This window comes from Chanodichthys erythropterus, chromosome 2 (genome assembly GCF_024489055.1).
Source record: "Chanodichthys erythropterus isolate Z2021 chromosome 2, ASM2448905v1, whole genome shotgun sequence".
NCBI classification, from domain to species: domain Eukaryota; kingdom Metazoa; phylum Chordata; class Actinopteri; order Cypriniformes; family Xenocyprididae; genus Chanodichthys; species Chanodichthys erythropterus.
Genome location: NC_090222.1, coordinates 12325410 through 12346728, shown reverse-complemented (window position 1 = coordinate 12346728; position 21319 = coordinate 12325410). Strand labels below are relative to the sequence as shown.

Genomic DNA, 21319 nt, shown 5'->3' with positions numbered 1-21319 from the left:
TACAAATATTATTAAATATTGTTATATTACTAAAATACAAATATCACTAATGTTAACTTAAAAATGTGTTTTAAAGTAATAAGTAATGGTTAAATGTAGTGGATTACTTTTTTTTTTTTTTTAGAGTTTTTTAGAGCTTTACACAGATGATTTAAGGCTGATCTGTGCCTGCACAACATTCTGTGTAACAACAAAATGCTGCATAAAAGCCAGACTAAATTATGCCTGTTCTGACACACCTTAGCCCCAAGAATAAATGTACTATTAAAATTGCTGTGTAAATACATTTGTGTCACATCTGTGCAGCATTAAACAGTCTGTGTTAAAGACATCTAAAGTAAATACCAGTTTCTGAAGCAGCTTCTGTACCACATTTACAGTGGAAATTTGGCTCAACATTCTTATTTGAAAGAAGGCAACCAACCAGAACACCGTAGCATTGTGGTGGTATTTTCATCACAAAATAATTATTATTGACTTAAATTATTTAAAGTTAAATTATTTACTTATGTAAACTTTATAATATTTTACTTAATGAACTCAATAATAATAATAATGATAACAACTATTTATTTTAGTTTTATTTATGTATCATTGGTTTCTTATAAACAAAATAAGCCACTCAAGACTGTCCAGTACATTGTCATTTCATTCCATGTTGTGCCAAATAACTCCATATAACCTTGATAAAATCAGTGTAGCACAAGCCTTTTTGTTACTTAATGCTTTAATACAAGACTATAAAGCACTTCCAGTGAGGCAAACACTGTCTGTTATAAAAAAGGCAATATGAAAAAGTGCAGATCATCAATTCCACTTTTGTGTAGCCGTCTACTATTTTCAGGAGTGGAGAGTGAATCTAACCAGAGAGGGCATAGGTGCTGCCAGATAGAGAGAGCCAAGGCTCTGCCCTTCTCATCTCTCCCCCAGGGCGGACACCCGAGGCTGGGTGAGGCCAACAGGGGGAGCTGGCTAAGGCCGGAGGTGTCGGGACGGTGTTGTCTAGGTCTTTCGACTCTAGGGTCAAAGACACTGTCTAATCCTGCAGCGAGCTCAGGTCCAGGGGCCGATTAAAAACATGATAAACAGACAAAGAAGAGCAGAAAGAAGGCAGAAAAAGGAGGGGAAAAATCGATGGGGGTTTTAATTAGAGGTCTGAGTGAGGCTTGGGAGGGAAAGAGAGAGAGAAAGTGAGATAAAGAGAGAGAAAGAGGGGTCTGGCCAACTCTACTGGCTGACAGACAGATAGAGAAGGGTATGTCTGTCTCAGGGGAATCTCTGAGCCCCTCCACAGGCTCTGCAAGAATTTTCAAGGCCTGGAATCATTACTTTTTCCACTTTATTTCCGCACGGAGCCTCGGGAGAGGTGGAGTGGAGGGGTCGTGCATTCATCAGGAAGCTTCAGTCCATACATAAATATAGCACACACACATACAAACTGCAGGAGAGACATTGAGGAAGTCTTTAATATTGTGAGTGTGCTGAAAATAACTTGTCTAACAAAACCAGTTCATCTACATGTCACAGGCATTAGTCTGGATACATTTGAAAACATATTTTTCTCTAAGTTTTTTTTGGCCCAAAGCAGATACATCTGAAAATGCCATTTTCTCATTGTATTGTGGACTGTGACAATAAAGGTATTCAAAAACGATGACACGTTTAGTCATGTGACGTATATTGTACCTATATATATCTATATATCTATATATATTATATATATATATATATATATAATCTATGGTTATACCAGTATGTGCCAGCTATGTGCCATTCTCTTGTACAGTGTTGGGTAATATAAATATTACCTTGTACAATCTTCATATTACATTCCTGCAAAGATGACAGATAATCTACTGCTGCCCTGCATCAAAAAACGAGGTCAGTTGTGGTATCATAAATGGAATGGAGATTGAGTGCGACATGGAAGGATATTTTGCTAATAAAATAAGAATAGTGTGAGAATTTTATTGTGTCTGCTCTTTGTATCACTTCTGTGAGCTTTTATTATATGTTCATTATTAGCAAATTGGAAAACGACAGCAATTAACCAACAACGATCCAACCAATTCCCGATGAACAAACATCTCACTCATACTTTTTTTTCCTGTTCGAGAAGCCATTTCAGTCAGATATACATTATAATAGACACTTACAATTCAGTAATATTATCACTATTGGATAACAACAAAACTTGGACTAAATTGAGCAGGATAATGAACTGAATCAACACTGAATGGACTGAAGCTTAATAATAATAACAACACTATTGCCTTCTGTAGAGCTTCTCACAGTGGAATTAAGCTTGTTTCATAATTTGATGAACTTTGCACTGTTATTGAACTAAATTGGATCAATACTGAATTGAGCTGAATAATGACAAAATTATCTTTAGTAAAGCTTCTTTATAGTTAAACTGAGTTTGCTTCATAGCTAATGAACTTTGCAACATCTACACTGTTACTGAGCTAAATAGAACCAACATTGAACTAAATTGAGCTGAATAATAAACTAAGGTCGACCCCCTAATAGTCAACTAAATGTTAGTCGATGAGAAAAAGCTTGGCTAGATTGTAATTAGTTGGTTAGTCACAGGAGGGAAAAATTTTAAATTATAAATAAAAGGTCATTTTCTACACTGATTTTAGCCCTCTGATTTGGAAGGGAGATGTCTGCCGTGAGAATTCAATGTAAATGCCCACTGCTATGACTGGCCAACATCTTTGCATATGAAATAAGTATTGCATGTGGAACTCTCTTGAAAACTTTTACTACGTGTGTACAGCTTTCGAGATTAAAGGGATAGTTCACCCGAAAATGAAAATTCTGTCATCATTTACTCAACCTCAAATTGTTCCAAACCTGTATGAATATCTTTCTTCTGCTGAACACAAAAGAAGATATTTTGAAGAGTAACAGATGATGGACCCCATTAACTTCCATAGTATCAGAGAGAGGGGAAAAAAAATAAAATAAATGCAAAATAAAATAATATATATGTCAATGGGGCCAATGGGACCAAGATTCTTCAAAATAACTTTTTTTCTTTTCTACAGATTGGAACAACTTGAGGGTGAGTAAATGATGACAGAATTTTAATTTTTGGTGAACTATTCCTTTAACTAATTGTGAAAAGTGATTACATCATTATATTTAGATCTACTACTGTTGCACGAAAGGTTACTGTTAAGCATTGTAGCCAATGACAGAATTGTCTGTTGAGCGCATTAATGCAGTGATCTTATTATTGCAACTCGATTTCTGCACTCTCATGAATGATTTAATCATAACTAACAGTACAAATGCGATGTAAATAAAAGATTCATTGTGCAGTGTAGACAGCGTCATTGATTATAATGGACATTTTGGAGAGAGTCCAGAGCACAGTCACTGATAAACTCGCACTGCTTGATTGGCAGCTCCAGCGATTACAAAGGGAGGGTTCTTTGATTGCTTTCTGTATATAATTTCATCAATTTAAACAACAGATTATTTTCAAGCTACTAAGAGAAACAATGTGAAGTTGACCATTTAATCACTGGCTTGATTTACTGATTTGTAAATGATTATGAGACAAAAAATGTCTGACTGTACATGAATCACAGATCACAGATTAGGCATTAGAAGTAACACTGCTATTTGGATGTTGTGGCATTACTGTCCATATCTTGCAGTAAAAGTCTGTTTGCAAAGCCTGTTCCGAAATTACAACTGATTTACCAAACAATCCTTAGTGAAATACCCAACAAACAAATAAAAGACATTCACATAGTTGAAAATAAGTAACCATTTTCCTAGCATTATGATCCTTTGGAAGGTAATGTTATTTTTGGTCCTGTGATCCTGTACCTCTCTTCTCTCCTCATCTTACTAATGCACCAGTGGGCGGGGTCAAAGATACAATGATGTAGAAGTAGGCGTTGATCTGATTCTGCAGAGGTGGTGTTTCGTCACACTATTACTTCATAATGTAACAAAATACGAAACTAATCCTTAGACATGTTAACCAGCAAAACCTTTTTATTGCATTCAAAATTTACAATTTGCATCAAAATTGACATGTGTTACCATGGCAGGTGCCCCTCTGAACACTTTCTCACTAGAAACTAGACAAATTAGACTGTTTGACCTGCTAATCCCATTTTATAGATTAAAAAAAAAAAAAAATTATATATATATATTAGGGCTGGGCAAGTTAACGCGTTTTTATCGCGTTAACGCATTAATTAATTAATGCCGACAATTAGTTTATCGCGCGTTAACTAACTTTTTATTTTGAAAGTCCTTTGCTCACTGCGTTTGAATACACATAGATAGACTACAACCGAATACAACACAAACCATGGGTCACAGGAGGGGTGGGATGTTTATCAGTAGGCTACTGGCTGCTTGGGATGAGCGTCATCACGCGTCTCAACCAATGAAAGCATTTGTTGTGTGCCTAAGAGAGCTACAGCGCGAAAAAGAAAATATCTGGTGCGGACAGAAAAATGGAAAAAGGTACCCACTGCTTATCACTCAATAAAAGAATCACATTGCTAAGTGTTTTTGAACGTTTCGATTTCGTTTGGTTTAATAATTAACATTACCTTTGCGAGTCTGACTCACTGCGCTCGTGAATTAGCAGAACTTGACGGGGACATTCAAATGCTTAACAAAACGCTTCATGTGACCAACAATTCTGTACATGTTTATTAAAGCATGCTGTGTGGAGATACGCAAATGAGTCCAAAATATGAATGCAGCACGTTTATATCCTAAACGGTTTCCTCTCATGTCATCTAAAGAAAACGCTTAATGCACTTAGACTGATATTAAAGATACCAAATTCTATTTACAAATAAAGCACATGCAGAAAAACGGATGACACCAAAATATAAACTTTAATATAAATTTTCTTCATAACGGTTTTATAAATGTAGCTTAGTGTGGTTGTCATTTGTTAAAATAAATATAAAAATACAGTGTGTTCGTGTCCGTCTGTCCGCTGAATTTGACCCATAATCTCTGATTCTCCTCATCTGTGATCATGGAAAAGGGGAATTACAATGACAACAATTGTAGGCCTACTCAATATGCTCGGTTAAGCATCATTTAAACGTTTCCAACAAATAAATGAATCGACTTTTCTCAGTGTGTTAATTACATAGATTTACTTGGATATTCATACGATGGCTGAAGCAGCAGTGAGCGTCCAGCGTGCGACTCGGTAAACAGATCAACACTGTAAACGAAATCCTACAAAACTTCAGTGAAAAAATAAATAAAATGATCATGCGATGCGATAAAATAGCTTCTATTCCATGCAAACGATACCATTAAAAATTTTAACGTTCCACTTAATGGCAGAAACAAAACAAAAGGTAAGCAAGAATCCGTATTAATTGCAGTACGAGTAATAGAGGGCGACCCTGTCAAAATGGCGACGCCGCACCGGCATGCAACGAGGTGTGACGTCGGTTCGTATTCTCTATTGCACTTTTGTTCATACAGCAGTACTTTGAAAGAATAAAATTACGCAATACACTACTTTTGATTTCATTATTGAATTTTGCGCATGCTGCGATTAATCGCGATTAATCGCAGAAAAATCATGCGATTAATCGCGATTAAAATATTTAATCATTGCCCAGCACTAATATATATATATATATATATATATATATATATATATATATATATATATATACATCTTCATATTTAAAATTTGAGATAAGACTTATGGTTTTCAGATTCTCCTGTTGTGATCCACTATATTAAAGAAGAAATATTCAGAACACTGTGTCTTACACTCCCATCTATTAATACCTTAAAAACAGAATCCTTTTATTTCTGCTCCTTAGATTGACAAGAACAGCTAAAAGCTTTAAGTGCACTTTTCTTGCTCAGAAAGTATGGCTGCAAGTACATCTCAGCTCTAAAGAACATTAATGGTTTCTTTTTCCCGATCTATACTGACAGGTCACATTCAACAGAAAGCCATGGCAGTAAAAAAAGCGAGGGAAGCAGTGTTGGAGTAATTCATTAAAGTTTCTCCACAATGATACTATACGATGACTTTAAATGGCTGCCTTGATATATTTAAGTTAAGTAAAGAATAAAGAATGTCAAATAAATCACAGGCTTTTCATGCATCCTTTTAAAGGTGCAGTGTGTAAATTTTAGTGGCATCTAGCGGTGAGGTTGTGAACTGCAAACAACAGTGCTCACCCCACCCTTTCAAAGCAAAATAGAGAAGCTACGGTGACCATCTGGCCGACACAAGACAATGTCATTGCCTAAAACAGCAGAGTATAGTGACGATGCAAGCTGCCTCTAAAAACGCGAACGATTTAGAAGAACAACTTAATGCGCTCTGTAGAGTGTTTGTCCGTTTAGGGCAGCTGTAGAAACTTAACAAGTAAAGGTGATGATACACGGGGCAACTTTTTGAGCAATGTTGCCGAGCAACGTTGCTTGGGCACTTTCCCACTGAGAATGAGCAACAAATATATATCTGGATACGTTAGATCGGTCGTGGGCAATTTTTTGAGATCCTCCAATCAGAATGTTAGCAGCCGATCACGTGACCGGTTCGGAGATTTCAGAAAAAGATGCCGGCCTCTCAGCGGCAGTGGAGCGGAGAAAAGGAGTGTGAACTTTTATCTTTTTACGCTAGTAAGTTGTCATGCGTCAACCCAAAACAGGGAATTTCCCTCATATATTGCTTAAAATACCAACAATTGTCCGAAAGTAATGTGTGTATGCTTTAACGAAGCTATTGAAGATTGATTTCACTTAAATACTAAAAAGACAGGATTTTTCAACGTCTGTAGTAGCGTAGGCTGTAGGGCGCTTGACATTAGAATGGCTTTTGATGCGATCGACGCGGGTTCGAATCCGCCTTTTGCCGAACTCGCTCTTCTCCCTTTTCCTGTCACAAATCAGATCGGAAAGGCATTTATTTTTAATAAAAATGAAGAAAATATTTGAAAAGTTGAAATAAAGTGCCTAACAGTGCTGCCAACTGTCTGTTGCCCTAATTAGTTGCCCTGTGTCTCATCAGGTTGCCCGTTGACGGCAACATTGCCCGGCAACATTGCTCAAAAAGTTGCCCCGTGTATCATCACCTTAAGGGGACCCGCGGTGTATGAGATAGAAATTGCTCATTAATAAGGTAATAAAAACATAATGGTTATGATATGTAAGGTCTTTATGTACCTTTGATAACATAGTTATGTATATTATATTGCATGTCCTCCCAAATTTTACACATTGCAACTTTAAATAATCTCTTGGTTTTACAGTTGTACTACATGTACTTTACACATACTTATACACATTTTGTGAAATATTAATTCAATTTAAAATAACTGTTTTTTTTATTTTTTATTATTTCAGTATATTTTAAAATTTAATTTATTTATGTGATGTCAAAGCTGATTTCGACAGCCATTACTGTTACATCCTTCAGAAATCATTCTAATATGGTTATTTTGTGCTCATATTATTATCAATTATTGGTGCTCAATTATCAACAATGGTTCCTATTATTATCAATATTGAAAACAGTTTTTGCAGTTTAATATTTTTGTGGAAACAAAAAAAATAATTTGTAACATTATAAATGTCTTTATTGTCACTTTTGATTCATTTATTATTAATTGATTATTTTTTAATCTTACTTACCCCAAAATTTTGAACGATATTGTATCACGGTCTTAAACATTGATAATAATAAGAAATATTTCTTGAGCACCAAATCATATTAGAATGATTTCTGAAGGATCATGTGACATTGAAGACTAGAGTAATGAATGTGGAAAATTATATTTCAAAATACACAAAAATAGATGCACTAAAATTATAATATTATTTTTAAGGGTGGTGAAATTTTTTTATTATTGATTAATCGCGAGTATGTTATGGACGAGTATGAATCGATTATTAAATTTTCAAAAATCGATTTTTTATTTATTTAAAAAAATAATAATTTTGCATTTTTTTATTTTGTAAAAAATGTTATACCAGGAGTTGAACGTCACGAACGCGCCCAGTTCCAGTTAGCAAGCGCGTGTAACGGCAGCCAGAGCAGGTGTGTAAAATGGAAGAACCAGGAACGAGCAACCAACCGATCCACCCAGCTCCATCTGGGCTCAAAGCAAGCGTGTGGATTCATTTTAGTTTTCATGGCAGGAGGTCTAAACATGTTGATAAAACCAACACGATCACATGAGAATGCGTATCAATAGTACGAGTTTGTAATCTCATAGAATATATGGCGTGCTTATGGTACGCGGATTTTTCGCGTGCATATGATATGCACTTTATGGCGTGTATATGATACGCTCTTGGGTAGGATGGGGGTGGGGGTTTGTACGTATAATACGCCATAAAGTGCGTAGCATATGCATGCGAAAACTCATTTTGGCGTATATATTCTACGAGATTACAAACTCGTACTATTAATACACATTTTTGTGTGATCGGGCTCGATAAAACGCATGCCGTCTGTCGACATTGCCACACTAAACTGAAGTACTGCGGCAATACGAGCAACTTGAGGGCCCACATTTCCCGCTTTCATCCAGAGGCAGGGTGGGTAAAAGACGACCGCCTGAAGCCCGTCATCCCACCGAATCAGCGCACTCTCCACGATATGACAAAATTGTCAGCACAACGGAGCACACTCACGCCACGACCAGCTGGTCTTCCTCCATAAGAATCTGGTCATTCCAGAGCTATGTATGTTTAGTACAACTTGATTGCTCACAAGTTAGTGTGTTGCATTTTGTCACTGTGTTCTACAGTACAGTATATAAGCTGAAGCTACAGTAAGTTGTTCAAAAATGTTCATTTTGTCTTCTTAATGATTAAATTGGACAATTTTCTTCCAGAAAGACAAGGTGTTCAGGTGGAGAAAAAACTTTTTCTTTACCTTGACATGTTTCGACTGCAACCTGCAGTCTTCCACCACCTGAACACGGTGTCTTTCAAGAAGAAAATTGTCCAATTTCTACAGTATGTTGGTTCTGATCTACTTCCTAATTTATTTGTTATTGTTTAGTCAAACTTGATGAGTCACAACACAATGTGATGTATTCACTTCTGTGTTCTACAGAACATAAGCTACATACAAATAATTCTGAAGTTATAACTACACGTCACAGAAAGTGCTTTGAGTTGTTGTTACTCAATAAAAGGGTTAAGTAATTCAGTAGCTGACTTTTTTTTAATACTGCAATCACTTTGTAGTGTATTTTCGTTTACTGTTGTGAAATGGAAAATCAATAATCGCTAATCGAGAATCGTTAATAATCGAAAATCGACTGTAATCGAATCGGGACTTCAATAATCGTAATCGAATCGAATCGGGAAATCAGACAGATTAACCACCCCTAATTATTTTACAATATTATTGTTTTTACTGTATTTTTCATCAAATAAATGCAGACTTGGTGAGCTCTAGACACTTTTCCAACAACATTAAAACTTTTGACCAGCTCTCTGGTTGACATGTAAGTTGTATAACTGCAGACTGATTCCTATAGCATAATCTCCGTAGAGCTGAATGGGCTGGATATACGTTAAACAACTCAGCCTTTGTCATCAGTATTAGTCTTTTTTTTTCAGTTGAAAGTTTCGACCAATAAGGCGCTTTGGGATTTGGGATACACAGAGAAGACTCGCCTCAGCACATTAACACAATTCAAATGTTCGGTAAGCGGTAATCCCTTCGCTTGTTACAGCAAACAGGCCCAAACCTCTGTGTGGAGGGCAGATTGTGAACTGGAAGGGCAGCAGTATTGAGGGATTGGGATTAAAGGGGATGTGAGGCTGTAGCTAACGTCTCTTTACGGCTCACTAGCTTGCTGAGATGGCCAAAGAAGTCACACAAACCTCTCTTTCTCTCTCCTGGTTCATTAGCGATCTCTTGTTCATTAGAGTCCTCGGCTTCCTTTCATGTCCTCTCAGGGCTCATGAGGATGAATGGGCCGCATCTGAATTACACTGAGAGTCAGAGACTGGGCTGCACTCCGATTGAAGTGGTAAAATCAAGTTCAGTTTGGCCTCCAAAGAAAGTTTAATATTGAGACAGTAGATTCAGAGAAGGGTGGTGAGCATAACTGATAAAACAGATCACTTTGCTACTGACTGCTCAATACGCCATGATGAATATGCTAAAATCCATAATATAGATATAGTACTATGACTTGAAACACCTGTTCACCGGGCAACAATAATGATAGATCTTTTATTTATTTATTTATTTATTTTTTGGGTCGTTACATCAGGGACTATATCTTCAAACTATGGGATGTCACTTCACTTCATTTTTGCATTTATTATTTATAGGGCAGTTTAATAAACTGTTTTCTTTAATAAAAAAATACAGACTGTAAAATGTACTGTACTGTAACAGTACTGTAAAATATTACAATTTAAAATAACTGTTGACTACTTTAATATTTGCTCTGTCATTTTAATATTCTGATTTGGCGCTCAAGAAACATTTCTTATTATGGTAGTGCTGGTTAGTTTTTTATTTTTTGTGTAAATCATCTTGAATTCTACAAAAAAATAAAAAATAAAAACACCTTGACACCTTGAAGAATAGAGAGTTTTGAAATAGGTTTTTGTAAAAAACGTAAAAGTCTTACGGTCACTTTTGATTAACTTAGTGCCGAATAAAATTATTAATTTCCTTTTAAAAAAAATACTACTGACCCCGAAACTTTGAAAGATCACGTAGAAACCATTTTGTAAAAGCATGTCACTAAAGACTACTGTACTATGAATACAGTCACAACTAAAGGAGATGCAGGCATTCAGCTGTGCATCTTGCCTCACTTTAACCTTTAGCTGTGACTATTCACAGTACAGCATGGCCTTTCAAACAGTATTGCTTAAGCAGTAATAGTCTACATCTCATTTATCGCAAGAGTTGTTCATTCCTTAACATCCTCTCTCAATTTCAGTGAGTCATATTCTCTACAGAGAAAACCTACAGCTTTTTAAATTTAAAGTGCCAATTATGCTATTGTAAAGGTTCCTAACTTTGTTTTGGAGGTGTCCTACAATAAATTTACATGCAAAAATACTTTAATTTTCTCATAGTATACATGACACATCACCTCATTTCTCATAGAGTCTGAAAATGTTTAGTTTGAAGATTCAGTCTCTCTAAACCCCTCCTTTCCTAAAGACAACTCTGATTGGTCAGATAGCACAGTCTGTTGTGCCACAAACAAACCCTTTACCATATCTGCATTTTCAGCTCTGGAGGCTTTCTCTGTGCTTGATACACAGTGGTACAGTGTTCAGCGTAAATGAGTACACCCCTTTGAAAAGTAACATTTTAAACAATATCTCAATGAACACAAAAACAATTTCCAAAATGTTGACAAGACTAAATTTTATACAACATCTATTTAACTTATAACATGAAAGTAAGGTTAAATATATAACAGATTACACATTTTTCAGTTTTACTCAAATTAGGGTGATGCAAAAATGAGAACATCCCACTGAAAGTCTCTGGAGCAAAGCTACTTTTTAGACTACAAATGTGTAATTTAACAAGAATTCAACCACAGGCGAGTCTAATTATTCATTACAGCAGACAGTTGACTATAAAATGTGTTAAAATCCTTTCCCATTTCATGCTGTCAGCAATGGCACCACATGGAACAGAAATGTTCCAAGACCTGAGTAAGAAAATAATTTCTTTACACCAGAAAGGTGAAGGCTACAAGAAGTTCAGCAAAGCTTTACTTATCAGTCAGAATACTGTAGCAAAAGTGGTACAAAATTTTTAAAAAGATGGAACTGAAACCATCTCACAGAGACGTCCAGTTTGCCCACGGAAGTTAACACCTTGACAGGAGCATCTTTTGATGAGAAGGGTTGAAGAAAATCGACATACAAGTTCACTGCAGTTATCTAAAGAAGTAGAAAGCCAAACTGGGGTGACTATTTTCCATGAAACAGTATGGTGTACACTGCAGAGGAATGGCATGCATGGGTGCCGTCCACGGAATAAGCCTCTCCTAAAGCCCAGGCACAAAAAAGCCCGCCTAGAGTTTGCCAGCGCCCATGCTGACAAAGATGAAGACTACTGGGACTCTACACTCTGGAGTGATGAGACCAAGATAAATGGCTCTTAAACTGTATGGTGTCGCAAGGTGAGAAATACAAAGAAAACTACATGGTGCCTAGTTAAACATAGTGGTGGCAGTGTCCTTATGTGGGGCTGCATCAGTGCTGCTGGTGTCGGGAGCTGCATTTCATTGATGGCATCATGAATTCACAGATGTACTGCTCTACATTGAAAGAGAACATGCTACAATCACTCTGTGTCCTTGGTCGTTGTGCACTTTTCCAACATGACAATGATCCTAAACACAGATCTAAGGCCACTGTTGGATTTCTGAAGAACAGAAGAACATGGTAAAAGTGATTCAGTGGCTCCTGATCTGAACACAATCGAACATCTATGGGGAATTCTGAAGAGACAAGTTGAGCATCACTCTCCATCCAGCATCCAGTCTCTAAAAGAGGTCATTCTTGAAGAATGGAAAAAGATAAATGTTGCAAAATGTCGCCAACTTGTTCATTCCATGCCTAGAAGACTTGGTGTTATTAAAAATCACGGAGGCCATACAAAGTACTAGATGTAGTAGTTTTTGTTGTACTTATTTTTGCATCACCCTAATTTGAGTAAAACTGAAAAATGTGTAATCTAAGTTATAATATGAAAGTAAGGTTAATAATATGAGTTAAACAGATGTTATATTAAATTTAGTCTTGTCAACATTTTGGAAATTGTTTTTGTGTTCATTGATATTCTTTAAAATGTTACTTTTCAAAGGGGGTGTACTCATTTACGCTGAGCACTGTATGAACAGTCGTTTCAATTCTAGAGCGAGTCCTCATCCTTTTGAATTGCATGCAAAGTGGATTTACTTTCGCAGCAGTGAAAACAGCCTCTTCTCGACATGCCGACAACAAAAACCAAACTCTTCCAGTCTCAACTACAACTACAGCGTTTGAGGGCAGGGCAAAGTAGGTATTGTTCATGGGCAGCCAATGAAGATTGTTACGTAGATTTGAAACAGGAAGTGAGACAGGAATTATTAATGATTGGTTTCGGCATTTCAGAATCAATTCTTTCTTTATTTGTCGTGCACTTCGATCTTCAAAACTTTTACATTCACAAGCTATATTATACAGTACATGAAAGGTAATATTTTTGAAAAAGAATAGAAGCACATTAATTAAAGGGTTAGTTCACCCCAAAATGAAAATTTGGTAACATTTTACAATAAGGTTCATAATGTTCAGAAGCTCTCCAGATTAAAACTGAAAGATCTTCTCTGGCTGTTTGATTTAATCTCCTGCCAGACAACAGCAACTGACCAAATAAAGTGGGGCTTAACTGCCTTGCTATACTGCTGAGAGAATTTCCAAACCAAACGCTAGCTGCGAGAAAAAGACAAGACAAGCACAGATGGACGTTACAGGTCTGAGATGAGCCCACCTCATTGGCACAGCGCTAAAATCAGCAGCAAATGTGATTACAGACCACAGGTCAGTGCATAAGAGAGAGAAATTGGGTAAATGAAAATAACAGGCATACAATCAGCTCACCGCAGAACATTATGGGAAAATAAGCTGAAGACAGGGGCTGCTGAAAACTGCCTTCAGTAAAACTCTTGCAGTTGATTATGTTATGTCCTACACCTTCCCTATTTAACTTACGAAAAAAAAAAAAAAAAAACTTAACTGACTCGATGCCAGTCTTCCAGTCTTTTTTCTTCCGTAATTTGAATACAGAAGGCAGTCTGGCAGAAGGTAGTTATTTTACTTCATAACTTGTTAAATATTTTTATATTCTATACTCTGGAGTGATGAAACCAAAATAAATGTTTTTGTATTTTGAGAGTGGAGAAGGATGTCTTATAACCTGTTCTGCCTACCACAACAACATTTTAGGAGTCAAAATCATATAATTTGACACAATGACTATCACAAACGACAAAAATATTGTGTAGTCTGAACTCGACATTAGTCTATTTGTTGTCGAGTCATAGACAATACTGTCTTAAATAGCCTGTGCAAAGCACTTCATCTTTTATGACATGTGATTTTAGCAAAATGACAAAAAAAAAAAAAAAAAAAAAAGTCATAACCTCTAAGTTGATGAAAATGTAATGCAATGCACTTACTGCCTCAGATGCAGATGTTCTAATGATGGACAAATCATACATGTCCAAAATTCACAACTCCATTTGAGCTTGATTTTGGTAAAATGACCAATGTCTGACCATACTTTGACAATATAGTGTTTGACAACATATTAATTATGTAAAAAAATTGTGTTTTTTCCATTTCCTAAAAATTAACGGTTTTGGAGAATGACAATGATGATATGTTAGACTGCCGTTCACCGTGGGTGTAAGTATAAGTATGTGTGTGTGTTTGTGTGTTTTCGAGGGGTGGGGGTGGTGTTGACTGTTAACAGTCGATGTAGGGTCCACTCTAATGAGAATGTAACCTGCTGTTGAAAAGGCCTCACATCCACACTCCATTAACTCTGCAACCCAATTACACATTACACTGTGATAGGTCAGACCCCTACTGCCTCATTTACATAATAACTCAATGGATACTGGGATGGGAACATGTTCAGAGGGAAAGGTCTGACTGTTACACACACACAGACACATCATTTATAAGGCTAAATTGCCTTTATTTAATTGCCTATAAAATACTTTACCATCTTTTAAGTTATGCTATGATATTAATACTGTATTGTTAAAATTAACTAACATCTTAAACATGAATTAAAAAAAAATAAAAAAAATAAAAAATGAATAAAACATCTTACCGACCCCAAAACTTTGAACGGTAGTTTTATCTGTCAGTTTGGAAAGGGATTTCCTTTATTTTGAATTTTTCTTGTTACATTTAATTACATTTGTAAATGTGAATTACATTCTTACATGTCAATTTATCTCTCAATTTGAAAAGATAAATTTGTTTCATTTTAATTTATTAACATTTTTAATTTGAAATCATTACATTAATAACTGAATCCTTTGTTTTATTTTTAAGTGGAACTTTAGCTGTCCATTTTGTGATAGGCAGAAATAAAGTCATAATTTTCCGATAGTTTTCCTCTCCGTCGAAGCTCTGTAATCTCATTAGCATTCAGATTCTGAAATGACACGTCATTTAAAAGGTGATTTATTAACATTTTTATTTTGTAATTAATAAACTGATAATGATTTTTTTGTTGTTGTTGTTTTTAAGTGGAACTCGTAGTCATCCATTTTATGACAGACAGTCATTATTTTCCAATCATTTTCCCCTCCATTGAAACTCTGTAATCTCATTGACATTTAGATTATTAAATGACACGTCAATGTGCCATCTGGTTTCACACCACTGACTGCAAAACATCTTTTTTTTAAACACATGTCGTGACTTAATGTGTCATGGCAGTTCAAATATATAAAATTAAGAAAAGAGAGCTACAGTGAAGGCGAAGCAGTGAAGATTTTCAGCGAACAACAATTTAATTCCCTTTCTGAACAAAATTATAAACGTAACGCTTTTGTTTTTGCTCCCATTTTTCATGAGCCGAACTCAAAGATCTAAGACATTTTCTATGTACACAAAAGGCCTATTTCTCTCAAATATTGTTCACAAATCTGTCTAAATCTGTGTTAGTGAGCACTTCTCCTTCGCCGAGATAATCCATCCACCTCACAGGTGTGGCATATCAAGATGCTGATTAGACAGCATGATTATTGCACAGCTGTGCCTTTGGCTGGCCACAATAAAAGGCCACTCTAAAATGTTCAGTTTTATCACACAGCACAATGCCACAGATGTCACAAATTTTGAGGAAGTGTGCAATTGGCATGCTGATTGCAGGAATGTCCACCAGAGCTGTTTCCCATGAACTGAATGTTCATTTCAATTGCAGTTTATCTCAGTTTTTTTCATTCAAGTTTATATCTCACGATTCTGATTTTTTTTTTTTTCTTCAGATTCACTATTTTTCAGAAACAAACAAACAAATAAATAAATACACACAAATAAAAATAACACTGAATGGAATCAGAACTGAACTGGGAATCAATAAATCATGACAGAAGATACTTTTTTTAATGAACTATGCCTTTTAATTACCGATACAGCACAGCTTTATCAAGGACAGGCACAATTCTACTGCTATTTCTTTTTAAAATACTTTGACACATTTCTGCAACATGGCCAATTTCTCCAATATAGTGTTTTCTGATTTCCATAAAGCTCATCATTTTCTGGTAATATCATTGCTTTCCGAAGTCAGAGCAGAAAACCCAAGGCAATAAACGAATCAAGCAAACAGACAGTGAGGAAACCAGAAGGTTTAGAAGCACACTTACCTCTATGACTTGAAAGATAGCAGGCAGGAGACGACTCTCTCTAACAAGCCTGTTGGGGGAAAACACAAACACACACACATAAGTGTACACGCATTTAACTTGTGACACACACATTTACTGCATGGCACTAGGCCCACGTTCCATCTTCATTAGTGTGACACTTGCGCGTGCATTTGGGTTTTGGCTCTGAACGGGACCGCTGAGGTGTGAACACTGTCGTGCCAAGATCAGTCAGCTGGGAAAATGACCTTTGACTAATCCAGTGACAAGTGAAAAAGAGAGAGAAAGTATGCCGCTGAAAGGATGAAAGAGTGATGGAGGGTGTAAGTCAGATGGAAACACAACAATATATTGAGAGTGAGAAATAAAGAGGATGTATATAAAAACCTAGTGAGCTTCCTACCTAGATAGCATTTTTGGGAATCAAAGAATAAGATTATTATGCTCAAATATTCTGTCAAGAGGGAAACACCACTTTGATCCAAGTTCAAATCTAACGATTTTAATGTTTAAACTTGCCTATGATGCCCCAAAATGCTGTATATACACTGTATAAAAAACTCCAGATGAATTAAGGTAGAAAAATGGCAGCGGCTGCAAGAAATTCGCTATGAAAAAAACAAACAAAAAAATGTTTCAGTGACAATGTTTTATGTATTACAGGATTGTCACGTAATGGTTGCACAAATTTATATAACACTTCCACAACATAAAAGGGTAATATTAAGTGATAAACATTTTAAATGGAGTATTGTCAGTGTTGTTTGCTCAATTTTGCAACGAAATAATAGTTCCAATGAAAGCCACAGAAGAACTGCAACACGCAGCGGTGTTTCATGAAAGAATCTGTGGCTCTGAGCGAATCGTAAGAGTAAATGATTCAATGACTCATTAATAAATGCAGTCACTTGCTTTGTTACTGAATGAATGAATGAATGAATAAATGACTCGATGACTCACACATTGCACCATCATTGCATATTTCTCTAGTGAACTTTTTTTTTTTTTTTTTTTTAAACATTATTTATTTTAAAAATACGGAGCCCCTAAAGGGACCTATCGCGTGCGCACGAGAAATGTATTGCGTGTGCACAAGAAACTTATGTCGTGCACACACATTACAATTTCCGGTTTGTGTACACACATTACAATTTCATTTGTGCGTCACTGCCTATGAAGAAAGTCAGAGTATGGATGAATTAATAAAGATCAATTTGCTCAAAATTATAAAGAAAATGCGAGTATGGATGTGCATAAATTAATAACGAACTATTTGCTGAAATGTGGCTTTCGTAGGGCAGTTTATATCACGGTCTTATGTCAAAATGCAGCTTTTGTTTGGGAAGTGCATCATATTTCAAGGACTTATGTCCATTTTAACGTATTTAACTCTGTGGCATCCAAGAATCGTGCTGGGAAATGGGTTCAGTGTGCATTGTCATAATGCCACGTTTAATGGTTCATGAAAAAACATTGGTACAGTAACACTTGGTACACTTTCTCATGAGCACGCAAAACTGTCTTTTTTTTTTCATTTTTTTTTTTCTACATGTCTACAACTACCTTGCTGAGGGAGGTAATTGGGTACACCTGTGGCTGATTTGCTGCCCATTCACCTCAGAGCCACTGATTGGCTGCAACCAAGAGAAAGCCAGCATATAAAGCCAGCACTGTCTCACAACAAGCTGAGAGGGCGAGGGCTGCAGATGGTTGCTTGCCTGCCTGCCACATGGACTTCCTTTCTCTTGCCCCAGATAATGCCACTATTTTTGGTCAATGATAATTGTTAACCATTGGTGCTGCTGTGAATGTAGTTGAAGACTTATAGGCTTTGTTTTCTTTAAAATTTAAGATTTATTCTAAGTAAACCTGTAGGGAGGTGGGTGCCTTATTTTTAGGGCCCGAGCACCGATGGTGTGAGGACCCTATTGGAATTGCTCAGCCAATTCTTCTTCTTCTCCAAAATGAATCGCATTTTTGAGGGCCTAAACGTTCTCAAAAACTCATGAAACTTTGCACACACGTCAGAAGTGGTGAAAATTTACATCTGATATGGGTTTCAGAATTAGGTGTGGCAAAATGGCTCGATAGCGCCACCTACAAAATTTCAATTATGCGCCCTTCGTACTACGTTTCACGTACAGTTATGAAATTCGGTAGACAGATGTAACAGCCCAATACCTACAAAAAAGCCCCGGGTGCAAAGTATGTAAACCCAACAGGAAGTCTGATATTTTGAATTTTCAGTTTTTGCCATTTCCACATGTTATACTTTAACAAACTCCTCCTAGAGCTTTAATCAGATCAACATCATATTTGGTCAGTCTAATCTAAAGGCCTTTGAGACATTAAATTGCGAAGATCTAGAGTTTTCGATGAAGGGCGTGTCCGTGGCGGCCTGGCAAAGTTCGATGTTTCGCCATAAAACAGGAAGTTGTTGTAACTCGGGCATACAATGTTGGATCTACCCCAAACTTCACATGTTTTATTAGAGTCCTGACCTGAAGACATCTTCATAACAATATTCAGTTACAGTCATAGCGCCACCTGGGGGCAACAGGAAATTACATGTTTTACACTGTGATTAACTCCTCATGGAGATTTAACCAGATCAACATCATATGTTGTCAGTCTAATCTTAAGACCTTAGCGATGATAAATTTCAAAGATCTTGAGTTGTCGCTGAAGGGCGTGTCTGTGGCGGCCTGACAAAGTCTGATGTTTCGCCATGAAAGAGGAAACTGTTGTAACTCAGGCATACTATGTCTGATCTGCTCCAAACTTCACATGTGTGATTAGAGTCCTGGCCTAAAGACGTCTATATGATAATATTCAGTTATCCATAGCGCCACCTGCTGGCAACAGGAAATGACATGCTTTATACTGTAATTCACTGCCAGATTCACATTTCATCATGCCACGAAGTATGAAACATGCTAGAAACACGTTAAATCATGCAACACTTGGCTGAGTGCTAATTTATGCAATTAACGCCACTAAAGAAACAGGAAGTTGTTGTAACTCAGGCATACAATGTCCAGTCTGCTCCAAACTTCACATGTTCGATAAAAGTCCTGGCCTGAAGACATCAACATGGCAATATTCAGTTACGGTCAAAGCGCCATCTGTTGACAGCAGGAAGTGTGGCATTTCGAAATGACTTTGGCATAATTGCGAGGGCCCTTTCATCGCTGCTTGCAGCTTTAATTTTGTTTGAAATTGCTTTTCTCCTGGTTATTTGTAGTCAGGAAGATAGGCAAGTTCATGTATTATTTATTTTTCTTTTTGGTTATGTATAGGTAAGTTATTAGATTAAAATTGAGTTAGAAATGTTTTGTTATGTTGGCCTTTGCCCCCTCCTGAAGCTTATGTTTTTCCTTTCATCTTTTACATTTGATTTAATAAATATCAGCTAAAGATCATTGGTTTTGGATGTGTGTTACTGAGGTGGGAGACAAGAGATTCCTGTGCTCCCTCTCTCTCCAAAATTTTGTTACTGCCATGCAATTACCCCTAGACTAAAACGGGCTGGCATGTAACAAGCCCCTTTAGGGGCTTCGTATAAAAAGGTATTTATAAGAGTAAAAAAAAAATACACTTGAAAATCAATTTAAGGGGGCAATTATTGTCCCTTAATGTAAAAGGTGTGACTGCCGTCTAAGTGGAAGAGAGGGGGTACACAGAAAGATGTTAAATGCTTCAGGGGTGCTCCACTCTAAAAAGTTTGAGAATCAGTGGGTTAGAGAGCCAAACTGGTAACCCAAAGGTTGTGAGTTCAATTCCCATTAACGGCAGGAAATGACTGAGATGCCCTTGAGCAAGGCACCTAACCCCCAAACGCTCCCCGGGCGCCCCAGCAAAATGGCTGCCCACTGCTCTGGGTGTGTGTCCACTGTTTGCTGTGTGTGTTCACTACTCACTACTCCCTAATGTGTGTGCACTAACTGGATGGGTTAAATGCAAAGGACAAATTCCGAGTATGGGTATAATCATTTTAACTACATGTGTTAATCTGTCCAAAGTCAAAAAAGGCTGTTTAGATAGAAAGCACAAAAAAAAAAAAAAAAAAAACGCTATCAAGAAGGAAGCTCCAAGAAGTTCAGACCATTTGATTCTAATATATAAATGCATCTATGATGGCCTAAAAATGCTGTATATGTAGGCAGCGCAGTTTTTGAAATGAACATACACATGTGACTATGAGTGCCAAAAGTAGCTGTACAGATAGGCAGCTTGTGTTCAATTTATTTGAATCAATTGTATGATGTGTCTAAATGTCTAAAAAGGCTGCAAAGAAGGTTTGAACTTTGTTGCTCAAAAATACAATGTATTCAAATATTTTTTAAATTGATTTTTCAAACATGACTATAACAGCCAAAAATGCTGTCTTGGTAGTCAACTCTATTTAAATAAAATTTTTGAACATGTTTGCAAATGTTTGCTAAAATGCCATCTAGATAAGGTGCTCATTTAGTTTGAGTCAAATATTCAAATATGCTTATATGTTGTCTAAAATTGCTGACTAGGTAGGCAGTTCACAAGGTTTAAATCATTTAAATAGAATGTACAAATGTGCCTATAAGATGCATAAAATTGCTGACATGGTAGGCTGCTCGCTAGGTTTGTATGTAATTATGATGTCCAAAACTGCTGACTATCTTGGCTACTCACTTGATTCATATCATTTGATTTGAACATTCAAATACATCTTGGTATATAGTCCACTTCAAACGCACCTGAAGCTCAAAAACACCGTCTAGGTATACAGCTGACAAGGTTTTGAAACACAGCCAGAGAATGCTCCAGACGGCCAGGCTCAGAGGAGTAATGGATGCCTTTATTGAAAATGACTCGCCATGCTCTCTTATTGATTAAGGTCTTTGATTCACAGCCAATTACCG

At 36.5% G+C, this 21319-nt stretch overlaps 1 protein-coding gene across 2 annotated transcripts in view; it reads right to left on the bottom strand.

The window, feature by feature from the left end:
- Nucleotides 1-21319, bottom strand: part of ulk4 (unc-51 like kinase 4) — a 276239-nt gene that overhangs the window by 96581 nt on the left and 158339 nt on the right. For both annotated transcript variants that reach the window (XM_067401179.1, XM_067401171.1), the window contains exon 31: nt 16419-16467. In XM_067401179.1, coding sequence (XP_067257280.1) covers nt 16419-16467 — 49 coding nt within the window. The remainder of the gene's footprint in view (nt 1-16418; nt 16468-21319) is intronic.